The sequence below is a fragment of the Poromitra crassiceps genome (assembly GCF_964638095.1).
Source record: "Poromitra crassiceps genome assembly, chromosome: 11".
In the NCBI taxonomy this organism is placed as follows: domain Eukaryota; kingdom Metazoa; phylum Chordata; class Actinopteri; order Beryciformes; family Melamphaidae; genus Poromitra; species Poromitra crassiceps.
The window spans coordinates 32,742,822-32,760,945 of record NC_139643.1 but is presented as its reverse complement, the minus strand read 5'-3'; the positions used below and the strand labels follow the sequence as shown (position 1 = coordinate 32,760,945).

At 46.7% G+C, this 18,124-nt stretch overlaps 2 protein-coding genes across 5 annotated transcripts in view; one reads left to right on the top strand and one right to left on the bottom strand.

Annotated features, from left to right (window-relative positions):
- The window catches only part of LOC310785460 (inactive phospholipase C-like protein 2), a 37,028-nt gene extending 28,706 nt beyond the window's left edge, over positions 1-8,322 (top strand). The window contains exons 11-12 of one of the 2 annotated variants that reach the window (XM_083646540.1): positions 5,571-5,680; positions 6,655-8,322. In XM_083646540.1, the coding sequence (XP_083502666.1) occupies positions 5,571-5,680; positions 6,655-6,816 (272 nt within the window). In that variant the 3' untranslated portion in view covers positions 6,817-8,322. The remainder of the gene's footprint in view (positions 1-5,570; positions 5,681-6,654) is intronic. The other variant, XM_083646541.1, reaches the window with a different exon arrangement.
- A 752-nt stretch (positions 8,323-9,074) lies between these two features.
- The window catches only part of tbc1d5 (TBC1 domain family, member 5), a 44,290-nt gene continuing 35,240 nt past the window's right edge, over positions 9,075-18,124 (bottom strand). For 2 of the 3 annotated variants that reach the window (XM_083646543.1, XM_083646544.1), the window contains 8 exons: positions 17,703-17,788; positions 14,826-15,103; positions 13,784-13,846; positions 12,414-12,622; positions 12,102-12,201; positions 11,051-11,130; positions 10,698-10,931; positions 9,075-10,457 (listed from right to left, as the gene is read on the bottom strand). In XM_083646543.1, the coding sequence (XP_083502669.1) occupies positions 10,161-10,457; positions 10,698-10,931; positions 11,051-11,130; positions 12,102-12,201; positions 12,414-12,622; positions 13,784-13,846; positions 14,826-15,103; positions 17,703-17,788 (1,347 nt within the window). In that variant the 3' untranslated portion in view covers positions 9,075-10,160. The remainder of the gene's footprint in view (positions 10,458-10,697; positions 10,932-11,050; positions 11,131-12,101; positions 12,202-12,413; positions 12,623-13,783; positions 13,847-14,825; positions 15,104-17,702; positions 17,789-18,124) is intronic. The other variant, XM_083646545.1, reaches the window with a different exon arrangement.

Here is an 18,124-nt window from a genome sequence, read left to right as displayed (position 1 = left end):
TTATACATCAGACCCTTGAGCTACTTCTGCTCTCACTCACAAAGTCAAAATCTAAGTGATGCGATATTAATATTAACATTTGTTTGGCACAACTCATACTAGTTAACGGCTGCAGTGGCACCCGCAAGTGCTTTTTTGTTCGTTTGATTCGTCCTATATGAGGGATCAGCCGAGCAGCATTTTGGTAAACGAACCGCGTCACTGGGTGGCAACGGCAATGGAACCCTATTGAGCCTGAGTTTGAGCGTCTGACTCTAGCCGGCTGACCCTGTTTACATTTTAAAAACGGCAACAGTTCACACAACTTTAACACGACATGCATATATTATTATACATCAAACTTTTGAACTAATTCTGCTCTCACTCTCACTCAGAATGTCAAAATATAAGCAATGTGATGTATAGTTTTTGAGATATTAACGTTTGTTTGGCACAACTCATACTACCGTAGTTAACTGCTGCGGGGTTCCGCATTTCTGGGTGTCAAGTGACGTCACGCTGATTCGTCCTATACAAGCATCTGGAGATAGCTCTGGTTTTCATCACAGTTTGGGGGATTGAAATGCATGGGAACTCAGTCACAGTGGTCAATAGCAGCCTCGAGAGCGGTATGAATAGAGGAAAAGGAAATGGACAAATGAAGATAAGGATTTCAGTGAATGGAGATATTGAGAGGCGAGAGGGAGATGGGAAACAGGGGGCATTGTGGAGAGAGTGTTTGACAGATTCATGGTGTTTAGAAGTTTGCAGACTGCGCCGCAGCCAAGCAGCTCTTCCACTCCTCCACTCAACTTGATCCTCGCTGATCAAAGGTGGAAATTAAAGTAATAATCAGTGACATATTCATTTAAATAAATGTCGGTTTTTCTACGCTCCGTTTCCCAAATAACACAATAGTGATTCAACTTATACTGTACCTGCTTCATGAAAGTTTTACATCCAAGCGTCTGGTGGTAGGGCAGCTAGGCTCTCCCAGGAAAAATCCTCAGCTGGAAACGCAAGAACTGGGTAGTTAGTTGGCATGAGCAGCAATAGCCACCATGGCTGAACAGAAAAAGAAAAGAGCGCCACCTACTGTACAGAAACAAACTCAAACAGAAAAGACGTCGCAGAACTGGACAAACTGTTTGATTGACAGGTGATCTCTGCGAAGTGCAGTGCAGAAGCACCACAGCAGCAGAGTATGGCAGGAAGGAGTCGGGAAGATCTTAGCAATTCCGGTTCCTTTTTTTGAAAAAGAAAAATCACATTTACGCTTAGTTCAAAGGTCATAAAGGGGTCCTCATTTGTGAAAATGATCCTGCTGAACACAAAGTTAGCCATAAACTTTTGTTAAGCACAGACCTTAATTTCAGACATTTAACCAAAATTCCCATACATAAATCCCCATTGACTTTGAGAGGAGGGAACCGAAAGTGCAGGGACTTCTGGGTCGGCCTAAAAAAATACATCATCCCTGCGGTACTCTGTGGGCCCTGAGCGCCTAAGACATTGCCAAAAATAAAAAAAAATTTTTTTTAGGAAGTTGCAGATTACCAGGGTAAGGTTGGTACTGTATCACTTCCTCAAAGCCCTCAAGGCCGGACGCCACAGTATGAATCACGTGGAGATGCAGGCTTAATTACGCCCCGGACCCGAAGGCACAACGGCTCATCTGTAGCCTTTTCTTTGACACGGGATCACATGCATGACTGTGCGAGTAAAGTCAGTCAGATATGAGAGTGTGAGCATGTGATTAGCCCCGGTCGGCCCGCTGCCAGCACGTTAAGCCCGATAGAGCCCGAGGGCCCGGCGCTACCAACAAAGCTCCTCCTTTATGTGCACACTCAAGATGGCGATCAGGTGATCCCCGATGCAGAGGTCGGCCCCAGCGTCTGGAAAGAGGGGGGCAGGGAGAGAGAGAGAGGGCACAGGGGGGTCAGGCGGATGGGAGCCATGGGAAGATGGAGCTTGCTGGGGAGGGAGGGGGTGCAGAGACGGATAGCTGGAAGCAGAGAGAGGTAGAGGGAAAGAGGGGAACATGAAGGGAGAGAGAGCATGTTGGTACAACCAGCTTCTGATTCTGATACCAAGTGTCGTCTCCACTAGAGCTGGGGCCCAGCTGCTGGGCACTATGGCCGAAATCAAATATCACAATATTCTTGTCTTGATACCTCGATATCGATATTGCGACAATATTGTAGGGAAGATGATTGCTGCCATCACAAATTATTTGCACAATGAGATTTTTGGATAAATAATCATCAATGGGCAAAGGCAAATAATAGAACAGCTAGAACAGGAATGAGTACTTCTCATGTTCCTCTTTTTAAACTGTACTTCTACTCTTTACTCAAGTATATTTTTGAGCCAGTAATCTACTTTTTACTTGTGTCCACTCTGGGACAGATAGGCAAATGGAGAAAGAGAAGGGTAAGTGAGGAAGACAGGAAGAGATGGACAGAGAGTGGGAGATTGGTTATATCTCTTGTACAATTGAGATGAGGCTATCCTTGTTTGATTAGCCTACCTGCTTTACTTCATTATCAACAAGATGCCCCCCCCCCCCCATTATTTTTGCACTGGCCTGCAAAAAAAAAAAAAAAAAAAAAACTTTCTCAAATGGTAATGTTCACTTTTTCTTGAGTCATTTTTATGAGAGTAATTGTACTTTTACTTGAGTATATATTTTCAGTACTCTACTCTCCACCAGCACACATACAGTAGGAGGAAGGGGAAGTCAGCCAGAAGGCCCAGAGATACTCTCAAAGCGGTTGTCCTCTGACCTCTGACCTGAAGTCAGATCTGTCTCAAATGCTGCCGTTTCCCCTCAGAACGGATCGCAGCAGAGGTGAAATGTTGCCTTCAAAATGGAACTCGTGAAGTCACGTACGACATCGTGAACTCTGAACTTTCACAAAATGTCCACATACCAAGTCGTGAACCATTTGAAGGCAGCATAAGTCAAGTGACAAATAGGAAGTGAAGGGGAGGCACTTCCTGCTGCTGAAGATTGATTCACTAGTTATTCTGGCCTCTGGGTCAGCACGGTGTGTGTGTGTGTGTGTGTGTGTGTGTGCGTGCGTGCGTGCGTGCGTGTGTGTGCGTGCATGCGTATGCACACCGTCCCACTCTTGGCTTGGAAATAATGTTCTCTCTCGATTGGCTTCGCTTGATTTGACAAGGAAATAGCATGCCCCACACACACAGTCACACACAAACACACACAGACACAGACACAGACACACACGCACACACACAGAGGCACGTAGGCTTCAAGTTGCTTAGCAACGGTGAGAATGGTTATTCAGGCAACTTCTGTAGGTGTGTGTGTGTGTGTGTGTGTGTGTGTGTGTGTGTGGTGTGCGTGCGTGCGTGCAAGTGTGGGTCGATATTTGTAATGGTGTGGTGACAGACAGAGATTGCAGAATTCTGCTCATATCCAATCTGTTCACTCTTCTGCGCGTGTGTGTTTGTGTTAGTGTGTAATGTGTGTGTGTGTGTGTGTGTGAACACAGGCAGAGCAGCAGAGACTTGGTTCAGTTTATTTAATGCTCTGAACTTTGTAGCAACAGCTGGCCACCGAGCTGAGCTGCCAGGGTCAAGCTAGCGACTACACAACACCTCTGGCCGTTACTTTCAAAATAAAACCCTCAGGGCGGCGTTCACACCATAGAGAATGAATTGCAGAAAGGTGCTGGCAGCTCTAAAAGCTCTAAAGTTGGGTGTGAACTCAGTCGTCAGTAGTGGGTTTTCAATGCATGTCTGCCAGCCTTGAAGTTATAATGAGGTGTGTTTCTATTCATGTGATGTGACATTGTATTGATGATACTGTATGTTAGGCCTTGTGGATCACACAAAACAAGAAAGAAAATTAAAGATGATATATTTTCCATAGTTATGATAATATCATTATCGTGGATTATTTTGGGCATGATAATCGTAGGGAATGCATTATGTCAATGAATGTCCTCAATAATACTGGTGCGTGTGCACGGAGACGGAGAGAGCCAGCAGCGTCATTGAAGCCAGGCTGCCTGTGTGTGTGTGTGTGTGTGTGTGTGTGTGTGTGTGTGTGTGTGTGTGTGTGTGTGTGTGTGTGCGTGCAGTCCACAACTTGCCATGTTTAATGTCTGAACTCCTGGTGATGTGTGCCCCATGTTAACCCACTTCCGGGTTTCCATGGTAACAGTGGGACAGTGGCCCGCGGCGGCCAGAGGATGCCAGACACACAACATAACACACACACCGACACACAACACAACACACACATACAGACACCATGACGCACTTGCTCCACACACACACTCCACACACACACACACACACACACACACACACACACACACACACACACACACACACACACACACACACACACACACACACACACAGGCAGCCTGGCTTCAATGACGCTGCTGGCTCTCTCAGTCTCTTTCTTTTCATCCGTCTCTCTCCGTCTCTTTCTTTTCATCCGTCTCTCCGGTATTCTCTCCATTGTACATTTGTACATTATTATTCCTTTTCATTGTTTATTCTTTGGTCTTTCTCCCCACTCCCTCTGATGAATCTGCTGCTACCAATATGGCTCATATCATGTCAAAGCCAGATCAGAGGAGATTTGGCAACTACGGTACCCGTTAAGTGATGAGAGGATAGACACAAAAATCATCCGTTTTATTGCTAAAAGGTCAGTCTTGATACTTTGGATGCTATAGCCGCCTACTATCACTCAACATAGTGTATGCTAAAGTGTTAGCAAGGAGCGCACCACCGGGAATGCTCTCCTGTAGCCTGGTATCACAGCCGCTGTGAATCACAGTTTTCAGCACTCTTTGATTCGGTGACATTATTTCTTGCCCCAAGCGATTGGTTGCTGTTAATTCTCGATAATCTAACTTTTGACCAATCACAGTAGCAAGACAGGATGACGTACTTCATAGCAACATGGCGGCGGCGTTCACTTCCCAGTGACGACAACAGTGTGTTACATTACCAAAGCTGGTGGGAAGCACCGCGAATAAATCTTGAGCTCTTAAAAAAGCTTTTAAACACACGGATTGTTCCTGTTTTAATTCATCAATGCTATTCCGTTTTTTTAAAGACTGACGAAATCGCTAAATCTAGCTTCCTACCATCCAATTCCTTTTCCACCGCCGGCCAGGTGTTGCTGCCATGTTTGTTGTTATTGTTGCTGCACTCTGTAATGCGTCCGTAGATTCGACCAGCCAATCAGGCATCTCGGACAGTGTCTGTCCGAGATGCCTGCCAGTGGATAGGCTCACGTCCAGACCCTTATGAATCGCTATGCATATTCAAAGAGTGCTGAAAACGGATTCATAGGGGCAGGATACCAGTCTAGATCTCCCAGGGACACGATGGCTGATTTTAGCGTATCTGTTCTCATCATATTTAAGTTGACCAACGGGCCAAAAACCGTTGGTCTCCCGAAAACTCACCCAAAAACTCTCCCGAAAACCCTTGTGCATTCCCTATGTCCCTTATAGCTTGATCTTTTAGTTGTGTTACACAAAGACAGCGTAAGACATCAGTCTCCATTGCCCTGTGGTTGTGTCTGTGTGTCCTTATAGCCATGGAGTTCCATGAGAAGCTGCAGAGCCTGGCCGTGAAGGAGGGGCTGAAAGGTCGCAAGGTGACCCGGGCGCTGGAGAGCTTCAGCTGGAACATCACCATCCTCAAGGTCAGACGCACACAGCCTCAGGGCTACACCACCAAACTGAGTTTTCCATATTTTCACTTTGCAGCGATACAATATCGATCGATGTAACGATACTTAGATCCAGATCGATGTATCGTCCCACCCCCTATTAGCTTGTGGCTCATCTCTTTCCTCCCCCTTCTCCTTCCTGTTCCGTAGCCTACGATTTTTTTTTATGATTAGAAGTTTTTATTATTTTCGTTAGACAAGCAAAACAGACATCCATCACAGGTAACAGCTTCCTGTTAACACTAGACAACAAAATAAAATAAAAAGACAGCAAGACACAACAAACAACAAAACACAACATATTGGTGATGTACAGAAAAGTAAAAGATCAAAAATACAGCCTGACCGTCATAAATTGGCAATTTATGTTCATCTGAGCTAGAGATGCCACTATTTTTCAATATATGCGTGATAATGCCCCCATTTCAAATTATATTCGTCCACCTTATCAAGCAGCCTGTATGATAGTTGTTCAAGGGCAGCCAGCTGCCCAAGAGAAATGTGCCATAAAGACGGTGCAGGAGCCGAAGAGGACTTCCACTCTTTAACCAATAATCTTCGTCCTAACATTAAAGCCGTCTGGATCCAATTAGCGAGTGGTGGAGTCAAATCACTCAATGTTGCGGGATCACCCAAAATAAATAGACTGGGGGTAAACGGAATATCGAGGCCAACAATTTTTTCCACAAGACCATGAATGGCTAACCAAAACTCCTGGACTTTTGGACATTCCCAAAGCATGTGCACCAGAGTGCCGCCTTCTTCTTTACACCTCCAACACTCCGAGCTGTCCGCCAGACCCACCCTATGCTCCGTAGCCTACTATTTAACATTATAGCATTATTAGATCATGTTCAAATCTCACCCTGCCACCCTCCCGTTTCTTGCTCTCTCTCACTCCCAATATCTCCTCCTCTCTCTCCCTGCTCCCTCCTGCTCCCCTGCAGGGCCAAGCTGACCTGCTGAAGCACGCCAAGGCTGAAGTGCAGGAGAACATGAAGCAGGTCCACTACGCTGCTTTGACCGCCAACCTCACCAAGGAGGCTCCAGGAGGGGGCAGTGTCCGCTCCACCAGCCTCACCGGATCAGCTGGTCAGAGGCCAAATTGATTTTGGTCAAACACAACTTTTGCCACTATCACTGAAATCCAAAACCGTCTGGACGTCAGTGTTCAAAGGCATGTACTGTACTAGTATTTTCGAGTGGTGGAACCACTAGCAACACTGCCGTGGCAGCTAAGACACAACTAGATTGTCATGGGAATAACGATATGAGCAAATTGCCACAGGAACGGCTGTGCCAGGCCCTCTGTACGTCGCCTAAATGTTTCACTCTGAACTCCATGGCTGGCTTCAAAGTCTGAGGATGAGGTTGAGAGTGGTGGACTTGCAGAATGCTACGGGTGAAGAAGACGCAGCATTTGAAAAGGTCGATGGAAGGAAAAATGTGGCCAACCTCCACCATCCATCCACTCACTGCTGTAGAAGTCATCCACCTGTCGCAGAACACTCACTGCTGTAGAAGTCATCCCAGTCGCAGAACTCACTGGTGTAGAAGTCATAGCACTGCTGAGAGGGAGATGGAAGGAAATACACACTGGGGAAATGAATGTAGTTGATCTAAAGCCTGAAAAACACAAGACAGTAATTTACTGTATTAAAATGTAAATACAGCAAATGTTCTTTATCATCACCCCCCGCCCCCCTCCACTTTTCTCCCCACTTGGTCAATTACCCCTGCTGTCCCGGTCGTTGCTCCACCCCCTCTGCTGATCTGGGAAGAGCTACATGTGCAGTCACCAGCTGCTTCTTTTCACCTGACAGCCAGGAATTTCACCGGCAGATCGTAGGTCATGTTATCCCCCCCCCCCCCGAACAGGCACCCCTGATTGACCAGAGGCGGCGCTAGTGTAGCAACCAGGACTCATACCCCACCGGCTTCCCACCCGCAGACATGGCCAATTGTCTGTAAGAACGTCTGACCAAGCCGGACGTACCAAGTGCTTATAACCTCTTCTTAATGTGCAATGCTTTTCTTGTTTTATTTGTGCTTTTTGTCATGGGGACCGTGAAGCGAGGAGAAATGATAGTTTTCCCAGCCCAAAGATGCTCAAAATGTTTTGGCACCCGTCAGCTGCAGCACCCACATGCTCAGAGCTTGTGCCTATAGGGCTACTCAATGGGCTCCGATTCACCTATGTCTGCCTCTAGAGAACAAATGTGTTGTTGACAGATGCTTACATTGTGTGCAAAACTCTGTACAGTATTTTAATATGTAATTCTATCCTTTTGCTGTAGAAAAAAAAATATTTTAAATAACTTATTTATCCTAAAATAAAACATTCCAAATGTTATATTTCAATGTATCTGTGCAGTAGATGAGGCTCGACGTATTCAGCTCTTCAGTAAAAGGTTACAGTTCATTATTGCCAACCAGTCAGGATGGAAATAAATTGCTTTTTAATAAATGCCTCTTCTTGCTGTCTGTAAATCAGGGGTTCTCAAAGTGCAGCCCACAGGCCAATTGTGGCCCTCAGGAACATTTCTGGTTGCACACGATGAGTTAAGTGACATTATGGTATGGTCTAATTCTCGATTTACTATCTTTCAGAGGCTGTAGCGGGCTCAGTTTTAAAGCCAGATGAAACTTTTTTTTTTAAAGCCAGATGAAACTAGATGACCGAATACAGTGGTTCCCAAACTGGGCTACATGGAGGTACTACAGGGTGTACTTGAGAGCAAGAGGAAAATGGGAAAAAATTTAATAAATAATGGAAGTAAATGAAACGTTAAATTAAATCTGCTCAGGAGGCACTAATTGAGTTGTAATTACTAATTGCAACTCTTTCACTCCATTTCTTAATTTGTAATGTTATATTCAAAAGGTGGGTAATCATATGCTATAGTTTTATCTTGCAGTTTTCTAAGGAAAATCTTGCAGTTGGGTAAAGGGGATACTTGGATTCAGAAATCAGAGAAAAGGGGTACTGAAGCCAAAAAAGTTTGAGAACGACTGACCTAAGACATTAGTACCAACCATATCATGCCAGCTTTGGAAGAGGGCTAAATAACGCTCCAAAGTTAGGCTAAATTTTTGCAAGGGGAAAACCATTTTCAAAGGGGTCCTCTTTTTCACAGCCTAATGTTGGCAGGTATTGTGCATGCGCTGAAAAAAAAGAAATCTTCAGAAAATATGCAAAAACAGCACGATTTGGAATTATTTTGTGTTGTTGGTTCCCTAAATTGGCCCTCAGTCATCAACACTTTGAGAAGCCCTGCTGTAAATGTATTACTGTAATACTCTTACAAAAGTTGACATCATTCAGACATATGCCTACATATGAGCCTATTACTAACAAGCATGTAAACCATTCTGCATCCATGTATTTCCCGCACATGCAGCATTCCCCAAGCAAACACAGTAACGTCACTATGTAGCAAGAGCAATGTAGTTTTATTGGTCTAGAGTTAATTATACTGGATGGGCAGCTAGAGGGATATCCTTCGTGTGCACTGCTTTACATGGCTACCACAGGAAGCGAGAACAACTCAGTGACAACATGAGAAACGATAAACTGTCAATTACCACGTAAAAATATCCACATTGGAATCAATAAAAAAAGGAAAGAAAAACAGACATTATTCCATAATTTAATCATTTGCAGGAAACGCAGGTCTACGGATTAAAATATTTTCTTTAAAAAAAAAAAGGTAACAAAAAGAATAAGAGCAGAGTCAGGTCTTGTCTGGCTGAGTGGAAAATAATGGTCTGAGGCACTGGTTTAAGAAGATGGGGAGGAAGTTGCCGTCGACGACCGACACAGAATCAGGACATCTTCCTTTTAGTGTCAGAGAGAAGATGAATGGAGGTAAGAGCTTCCTCTGAGAGACAGACGCACATGGGCGCACGGACACACACACGCACGCACACACACACACGCACACACACACACACGCGCACAGACAGAGGTATGGCCAGATTTCCACATTCAGGAGAAACAGAGTGCGACACTCCGGTTAGTAGTGAGCTTGGGGGGGGGGGGGATCCTCCCCCCCCCCCCCCCCCCAGTAAATTCAGTATGAGGTCCAACACTTGGAGTAATCATGTGGCGACAGTTAGCAGGTCAATGGCGCCCTCTCTTGGTAGAGCAGGGCACTACAATTAAAAGTAATGCTGAGTGAGGCGTGAGAAGAAGGCCCATTAAGCGTAAGAAGAAGACAGGCATTAGGTCGAGGGGAGAGATTACAGCATCAGGTTAGACAGGACTGAAGTGGCACAGATTAAGAGACAAAGTAGAAGGTTTTGGTGACAAAGTGTCACAGTCCACGTGTGCAAGTTTCTATCCAGCAGCAGCTTTGACAAACTGCAGACTCCCCCTCCCGCCCCCTCCCCCGCCCTCCTCTGATCCCCCTGTACGATACAGGGGGAGGAGAGGGGGGTGCAGAAGCGCGGCTCACAGGTCGTTGGGGTTGACGATGGTGAAGTCAGAGTCTTTGCTGTGGGTGGAGCCCTCGTCCGGGCTGGAGGTGCCCGAGGCGGTGCCGGCCGTCAGGGGGTCGTGGAAGTTCCCCGCCGCGCCCTCCGGCTCCATCCGCACCGCGCCGCGCCCTCGCCGCACGGGAGGGATGCGCTCGGCCTCGGCCTCGGCCCCGCCCCCTCCCCCGCCCTCAGGGGCCTGCAGGTCTCCGTCCTGGGACACCAGGATGTAGTCGTCCCAGTTCTTGCCCTCCGAGCCCAGGGAAGACGCCACCTGGAGGCACGAGACGAAGCGACATGGTGTCGGTTTTAGGTTCAACCAGCCCCTGTTTACTCTGTCCCTCATGTTCTTATTCAGATGGGGTTTAACAGGAGCATGTGATTTGAGTCCTCTGGTTATTTTAAATTGTGTTGGCATTTTATGGTGGAGGAATATAGAAGGAAGCTATGTGAACCAAAGCTGCCTAACCACTCCCATCTCCACGGCTTGTTTATGGGAAAACTATCTATTAACCTGCTGCTCCGGCGGGGTCGGCGCCTGCTCCTGCTCCTGCTCCTGCTCCTGCTCCTCCTCCTTCTCGTCCGTGCTCACGCTGCCGGCCTGCCCCGAGCCTCGGCGCTGCTGGCGGCGGTGGCTGTTGGCTGCCATGGAGGTGTAGTGGTCATCCGCGATGCTGATCTCCTCGTTCTCCTCGGCTTCCAGCTGGCTCTGGTTGAAGCGCAGCGCCCCCTTCAGGATGTCCTTGATCTACCAGGAAGGATCAAGAGAGGTTAGAGCAATGAGGGGAAAAAAGACACACACACACACGTCAGGAGTGTATGATTAACACAAGTACTGTATATCCGGCCCACGCATACTGTACACACCTGTTTGAGTCCAGCCAGTGATATCAGGACCTCGTCCTCTTTCTCCAAGTGTTCCTGAAGAATCACTTCCTGGATTTTACCTGTGGAGATGAGACAAGCTGTCACTCACTGGTCTAGCTATACAACCATCCAGACAATGATGATACACATGTTTATACGGTCACATGGTGAACTACAGGTTTATGGTCACATAGTAGGGCTGCACATTTATGGTCAAAATGATAATCATGATTCTTTTTGCTCAATATTGAGATCACAATTATTTAACACGTTCACTGCCAATGACGAGATATCTCGTCTTACAGAATCCAACCGTTGACTGCCAAAGACGAGATATCTCGTCTTAAAAAAAAAAAAAAAAAATTGACGGTCTTTGATCTCTCACTGATGCCAAAAATAAATGGTTAAAGTGACTGTTCTGCCTGTTTGATTGAATTTCACAAAACTGCGATTATCTCAGCTTTCACTCTCAGACGCTGAAACCATGCTGTACTCAACGGCTAATATCTACATAACTACTAACTCTACAAACTAACTCTTTTAGACAGAGAAAGCACACATTCTATTAGTACTTTTGTGAACTTTCTGTTCACAAAGTCCAAGCAGAAAATAATCCTCGGCTCTTGTAAAATGATCCAGAATCCTCAAAAAAAACCTCTGGCAGAACCTACCTACAGTAAAAAAAAAAAAAAGGCTGGCAGTGAATGTGTTAACACGATTACTCATTGACTTTGGGAACATCATACATTTATTGAACTGAAAAACAAAGTCAGGGTTTCTTTGAACTGTCATCTTCTACCAAGGAAGGTTTAAAAGTAAACACGCCTCTTTGTTCTCAGCTGGAGCTGAACTGTGAGGGAAAGCGGTGCGCTGGATTCACAACACAAGAGCAACACTGCTAAACCCAACGCGGTACGTTTGATCTCGATGTTTGATTTTGCCGTTTTCGTGATTGCGGGAAACCTAAATCTTGATCACGATTATTACTCGATTAATTGTGCAGCCCTATCACATGGTGAACTACATGTTTAGATAGTCATGGCGAACTCACAGATGTGTGCGTTCATCATTTTGGCGCAGTACTTGCTCATGGCCTCCAGGTCGTTGATCTGGCCCTGCAGGAAAGACACCTGGGCTTCGAAATCCTCGTCCTGATAAGACCATGCGCACGCACGCACGCACGCACGCACGCACACACACACACACACACACACACACACACACACACACACACACACACACACACACACACACACACACACACACACACACACACACACACAAAAGAGGGTTAGAGGTAAAGAACCAAAGTGGAAGGCTATGAGAAGGAGGTTGGGCAAAGGTCAAAGGTCAAACAGCTCACCGACTCTTTCTTGCTCATGCTCTTGCTGTGGGAGCGCGAGCGAGTGATGTTGAAGAACGACTCCTTCTTGGTGGCGGACAGGGGCGGCGACGAAGTGCTGACGTCACTTCCTCTGGAGGGGGGGAGGGGCGGGGAGGCGGTGGAGAGACCGTGCCCACCGGAGAGGCTTTCTGTGCTGGGGGAGGAGCTTATCGTCCTGAAGCTTTGGCCTGAGAGAGAGGGAGAGAGAGAAACAAACAACTGAAATAGAACAGCCTTGTGAAGTGAAATCTACAGTAAGAGAAAGTTAGAGAGAGAAGAGAATATCTACATACCTAACACATCTCTCTCTCTCTACAGTATGTCATTTTGATGACAGAATAAAAACAAGGAAATAAAAAGAAAGTACCGTAAAGTAAAAAAGAAAATACATTTTCAAATAAATAAAAACATTTAAACCCATAAAATGAATAAATAAAGAAATAAGTCTTGTTAATATTTGAATATCTGAATAAGTGCATAGAGGGTTAGGAGGCACAAGAGGTCGCCAGCTGGACATTTCTGATTGTAAACTATTGTAAACTCAGCATTTGGAGTCCTTGTAATATAGAAAGGAAACATAAACACAGGACAAGCTCTGGAGCTCATGTTCAGAACACACGTTTGACTGAAGACGCCCCAACACTTCTATGGAGACAGTCGGCATGTGTGGGAACACCCACAAAATGTTATACGGCTGGTGAGCCCATATATCTCAATGGGCTGACTCAGCAAAGGACGGTGCTGTGGCTCTAAACTACAGGTTTGGGGGTTCTAGAGCAGAACACAAGACGTCTGTTCAGATGTGCGTTTACTGCGGTGGTTAAATCCCTGATCGTGTCTGCCTGCGCTGGGCTAGCAGCTACATTCTAACTTTGCTGAATGGATCGAACGGGGGATTTACCCGACCCTGACCACGCCCCCAGCCAGGCTGAGCCAGCTAACCCAGCGTCTATGACAAGACATCGCCTCAACCTATCATACTGATGTCATGGGCTTCCTTTCCAATGATGTGATGTGGGCAGCTTTAGTCGCCCTCTGCTGCTCAAAGGTTGATATTACATGCAAACGTGTATTGTAGAGTCTATGTGAAGCGCTTTGAGTATATAAATTAGAAAGGTGCTATATAAATGCAATCAATCAATTATTATTATTATTATTATCATCAAGTTGGATTTTGGATGGTGAATGTTAGATGATCAATGAAAATCTGGACTTTGGTTGGCATTGGATGAAGCAGGAGGAAAGGATGAGGGGACCAGTCAGATTACATACTAGGTGGACAGACATGCAGCAATGACACACGGGGGGAGGAGGGTAGACACACAAACGGTTGCCATGGCAGCAGTTACCTTGTGTGTCAGTGTGAGTCTGGGCTGGGAGAGAGACCTGAGACACGCCGCCTGAAACTACATCTAACACATGGGAGAGTCAAGGCTGATGCTGCTGCCCCGCACGCGCACGCACACACACACACACACGTACGTACGTACAGGTATCTTACTGATGACATTCATTGACATAATGGACTCCCTAGCCTTAACAGTTCAGTTAAGTCGGTTTATAGCCACTTATCACCAGCATGTCTAAAAGGGCTTTACATAGCATCATTACAGTCATACTGTATACTACATCCTATATCTACACACAACATAGGATACATACATCATATACAGAGTAGACTACACGTTACTTACATACTAGACTATACTAGATTACATTGCGATACTACACAAACACAACATATCACTGTGGGAGGAAACCCATGCAAACACGGGGAGAACATGCAAACTCCATATAGAGAGGACCGGGGTAGAGAGTCGAACCCACGACCTTCTTGCTCTGTGGCGACAGTGCTAACCACTGAACTACTGTGCCGCCCCACAACAAATGCCTAAGCCTAACCTAAACCAAATTCTAACCTAACCCTTATAACTAAGTCTTAACCTTCAAACAGCCCTTTGAAGGGGTGTGAGAAAGAGAGGACTGGCCAAAATGTCCTCACTTCCCAGGTATAAAACTCAAATTGGTCCTCACTAAGATAGCTATACTAGAATACACAGTATCTCTCTCACTCTCACTCACACACACACACACACACACACACACACACACACACACACAAACACACACACACACACACACACACACACACACGAGTTGCAGAAATTCAATATAACCTATACTTGTGTTAATTTGTACATGCAGTTACATTATTGCTGACAATGACATTAATGCAAGAAGTGGGTAGTTAATTAGACAGCGTGACCTCACCTAAAATGCACCCTGTTATATATGAGAAGCAGTTGGTCTCTGCAGTGTGTGTGTGTGTGTGTGTGTGTGTGTGTGTGTGTGTGTGTGTGTGTGTGTGTGCATGTGCGCCCCTGTGCCCACCTTTGCTGAGATGAACAGGCATGCTCTCGGACTTGAGCAGGCGATAGTGCTGGGCCTGGGGGTGGCTGTGGGTCTGCGGTGGGGCCGGCGGAGGCTCAGCCAGCGGGTGCGGCGGGGCGAGAGAGGGGGAGGCGGCCGACTGCACCTCGCTGTTGATGGACGAGACGCCGCCGGACCCCCCCGATATGGCCGGGGCGATCAGCTTCCTGCCAAAGTTCAGCAGGCTGCTGGATACCTTGTTGATGTTGAGAGGGGCTGCTTTGCCACTGGCACTGGCACTGGAGAGAGGGAGGAGACACAACATGACATAAGTGGTGAATGAGAAAACATGCACAATTTCTCCTCTGCCGATCTGGGGAGGGTGTGGAGAAACACGTTATTCCCCCAGTTCCCCTCCCCACTGAATAGGAGCCCGGACCGACCAGAGGAGGCGCTAGTGCAGCAACCAGGACACATACCCCTGGACCGACCAGAGGAGGCGCTAGTGCAGCAACCAGGACACATACCCATGTCCAGATGCCCGACAAAGCTGGAGGCAACACGGGGCGGGAACCATGCGGCCCTCGACATTTTTCACCATTTTCTTACATTTTAGAGTCATTTTAGAGTTAAATGTAAGACAATGGTGAAAAATCGATTCTATTTTTGGTCTAAAATTTAGACCAAACAACTAATCTATTAATTGAGAAAATGAAAACAATCAGTTGCAGCCCTAGTAAAAAACAATTAAACCTTGGTTGCGTAAGTGTGCAGCACTTCTATTAATACTCAGTAGGTGCTTTGGTAACAGCTGTCAATGCGTTTTCTCTACAAATTTACCACATCTGGATATTTCTCCAAAGGAACTTAATCCTAATCGAATCCAAAGAAAGACAAAACTGGAAAATTGTAAAAGATGTGTCGACTTTTGATTTGTCCACTATGTATGCGTAGCTGGATGATACAGTGTGTGTGTGTGTGTGTGTGTGTGTGTGTGTGTGTGTGTGTGTGTGTGTGTGTGTGTGTGTGTGTGTGTGTGTGTGTGTGTACGCGCCAGAGCATGTGAGCGGTGATAATTACCGCTCTTCGCTCACGGAGCAGCCCTTTCCACCTGCTCCAGCGCTCACAGCCGCTCAGCTCCAGACCGCTTCCCGCTCGATACAGATTTGACCCGCTCCCACTCACCGCTTCGCTCAAAATAATAAAAAAGATAAAAAGGCCAGGGCGTTTTAATTTGCGTTTCAACGCCTGGGCAATGGGCATTGCTCACTACATGATTGATTGATTGATTGATTGATATTTTCATTTGAGTGTCATGCACCTGGGTGCACAGCCCATATGGGCTTACAAGACACTATATCATATTTACAATAGCCAAGATGGCCACACAACAAATCATAATATACCTTTGTACAGAATCAAGAAAAGAAAAGAAAGGGTATTTCACTGAGACATTCACTTTCCAGAAACAATTATACTGGGTACAATGTTCCCTGTCTTAGTCGCCAGGCATTTTCTATAAATCTGGCTAAAACAAAAATTTCTTATCAAAAGTCCAACTCAACATATGACCTTCTGACAGCCAAAACACTACAAATAACATGAGGGTACATCACTGAGGATACATCCCAGTTGCATCCATGCAATGTTTTCTCTTTATAAGTTAGCCTGGCTTAGCCAGTGACTCATAGGAATAGACTACGTGACAACCAGGAATAGACTAGTGACCACTGGAGAGACAGTTGACAGCCGGAACAGGGACGGCACCCGGGAGCAGTATGGGTTAGCGCCCCAGCCTGCGTCTTCCGTGAGGAAGAAGCCCAACAATCCACGAGAGGCCTTCTAGGAGGGCCATTCAAGCCGCAAGTGGAGTCTGCAGTGCCACCAAGTACTGGTGCTGCATGGTATCCACCAAGATACCATCACATCGGAATGAGATGTTTGGAGCGGGGGAGTCTGGTGCAGCGCACAGGTCCTAGACCTGGTGAGACGAGGGAGGAGCCCGGCCGGGTGGCAACCCACAGAGCCCGGTCCCTCTACGTACCAGAGCCCTCCCCCCCGGTCCCGGCAGAGTAGTTCCGGAGCAGCGGATTGAGTGGCCCTGACCACGTGACCACCTTCGACCCTTCCCAGAGGGCTGACCGTGGGTAGCTACTGGGACATAAGTTGGGGCTTGGCCAGCCCCGGCTGGGTCACCTGAGCGAGGGTGTATGATGTTGCGAGACCCGAAACATCCTATGACCCCAGGGTACATCACTGAGGATACGTCCCAGTTGCATCCGTGCGATGTTTTCTCTTTATAAGCTCAGCAGAGTCAGCTGCATGTTCGTTGTGTCTTTATGTGCGGCTTGTGTGCCAAGGGGAAAATGACGAATGCTGGCAGAAAAAATAGTCACAATTCTCTCATGAATTATCAGACTACATAGATATAGACTACTACTATATAGATTAATAGAAACTAATGAAAAAAAAGCTGATAAAGAAACGGTGTGCTTGTGCAATGAAATTCAACTTCAAACAGAGCGGCATCACAGTGCGGCTCTCAGTATGCAGAGATGCAAGAGCACGAGGCAGAAAAGGAATAAGTATACCGCTTATTACATGTTCAATAATAGCCTGAGGAGTCTCATAGACTCAAATAGTGGGCGTGCACATGGCCACGAAACGGATGCATTCTGGTTCGAACATGTTGCGATCAAAACTGGAGCGGGACTGAGCGGGTGATCGGTGCCGCTCCAACTTTCGATGCAGTACCGCTCTGGTCCCCGCTCACCGCTCAAGCCAAAATCCCCCCGCTCCGCTCCACTCACATGCTCTGGTACGCTCTGGTACGCGTGTGTGTGTGTGTGTGTGTGTGTGTTACATACTGTAGAGAAAAACAGATTGTGTGTGTTTTACCGGCTCTTGTTCACCAGGTCAGCTCCCCTGGTCTTGTAGTAGTCCAGGTTCTGCTGGAACTGGTAGTTGACGGGCCGTGGATTGTTCTAGAAGGGGAAGAATGTATTAGTGCCTTAAGAAGTCAGTGGAAAAGGCCGCCTCTGATGTGTGTCATAAATAAGTCAAATAAAGTGTAAACATGTGGGAGGGGAGACCAGTCAACCTCAAATCTGTGTGTGTGTTTGTGTGTGTGTGTGTGTGTGTGTGTGTGTGTGTGTGTGTGTGTGTGTGCGCACGCATGCATGGGAGCCTTGGTGTTTCTGACTGAGTCAGTCTTTATGAGCCAGTGAACCTCTTTCCGGCCCCCCTCCTCCCGTCATTAGAAGCGACGCCCCGCCAGGTGTGATGCGGATATGGTGTGACATGGTGGTGCACCTAAGGGT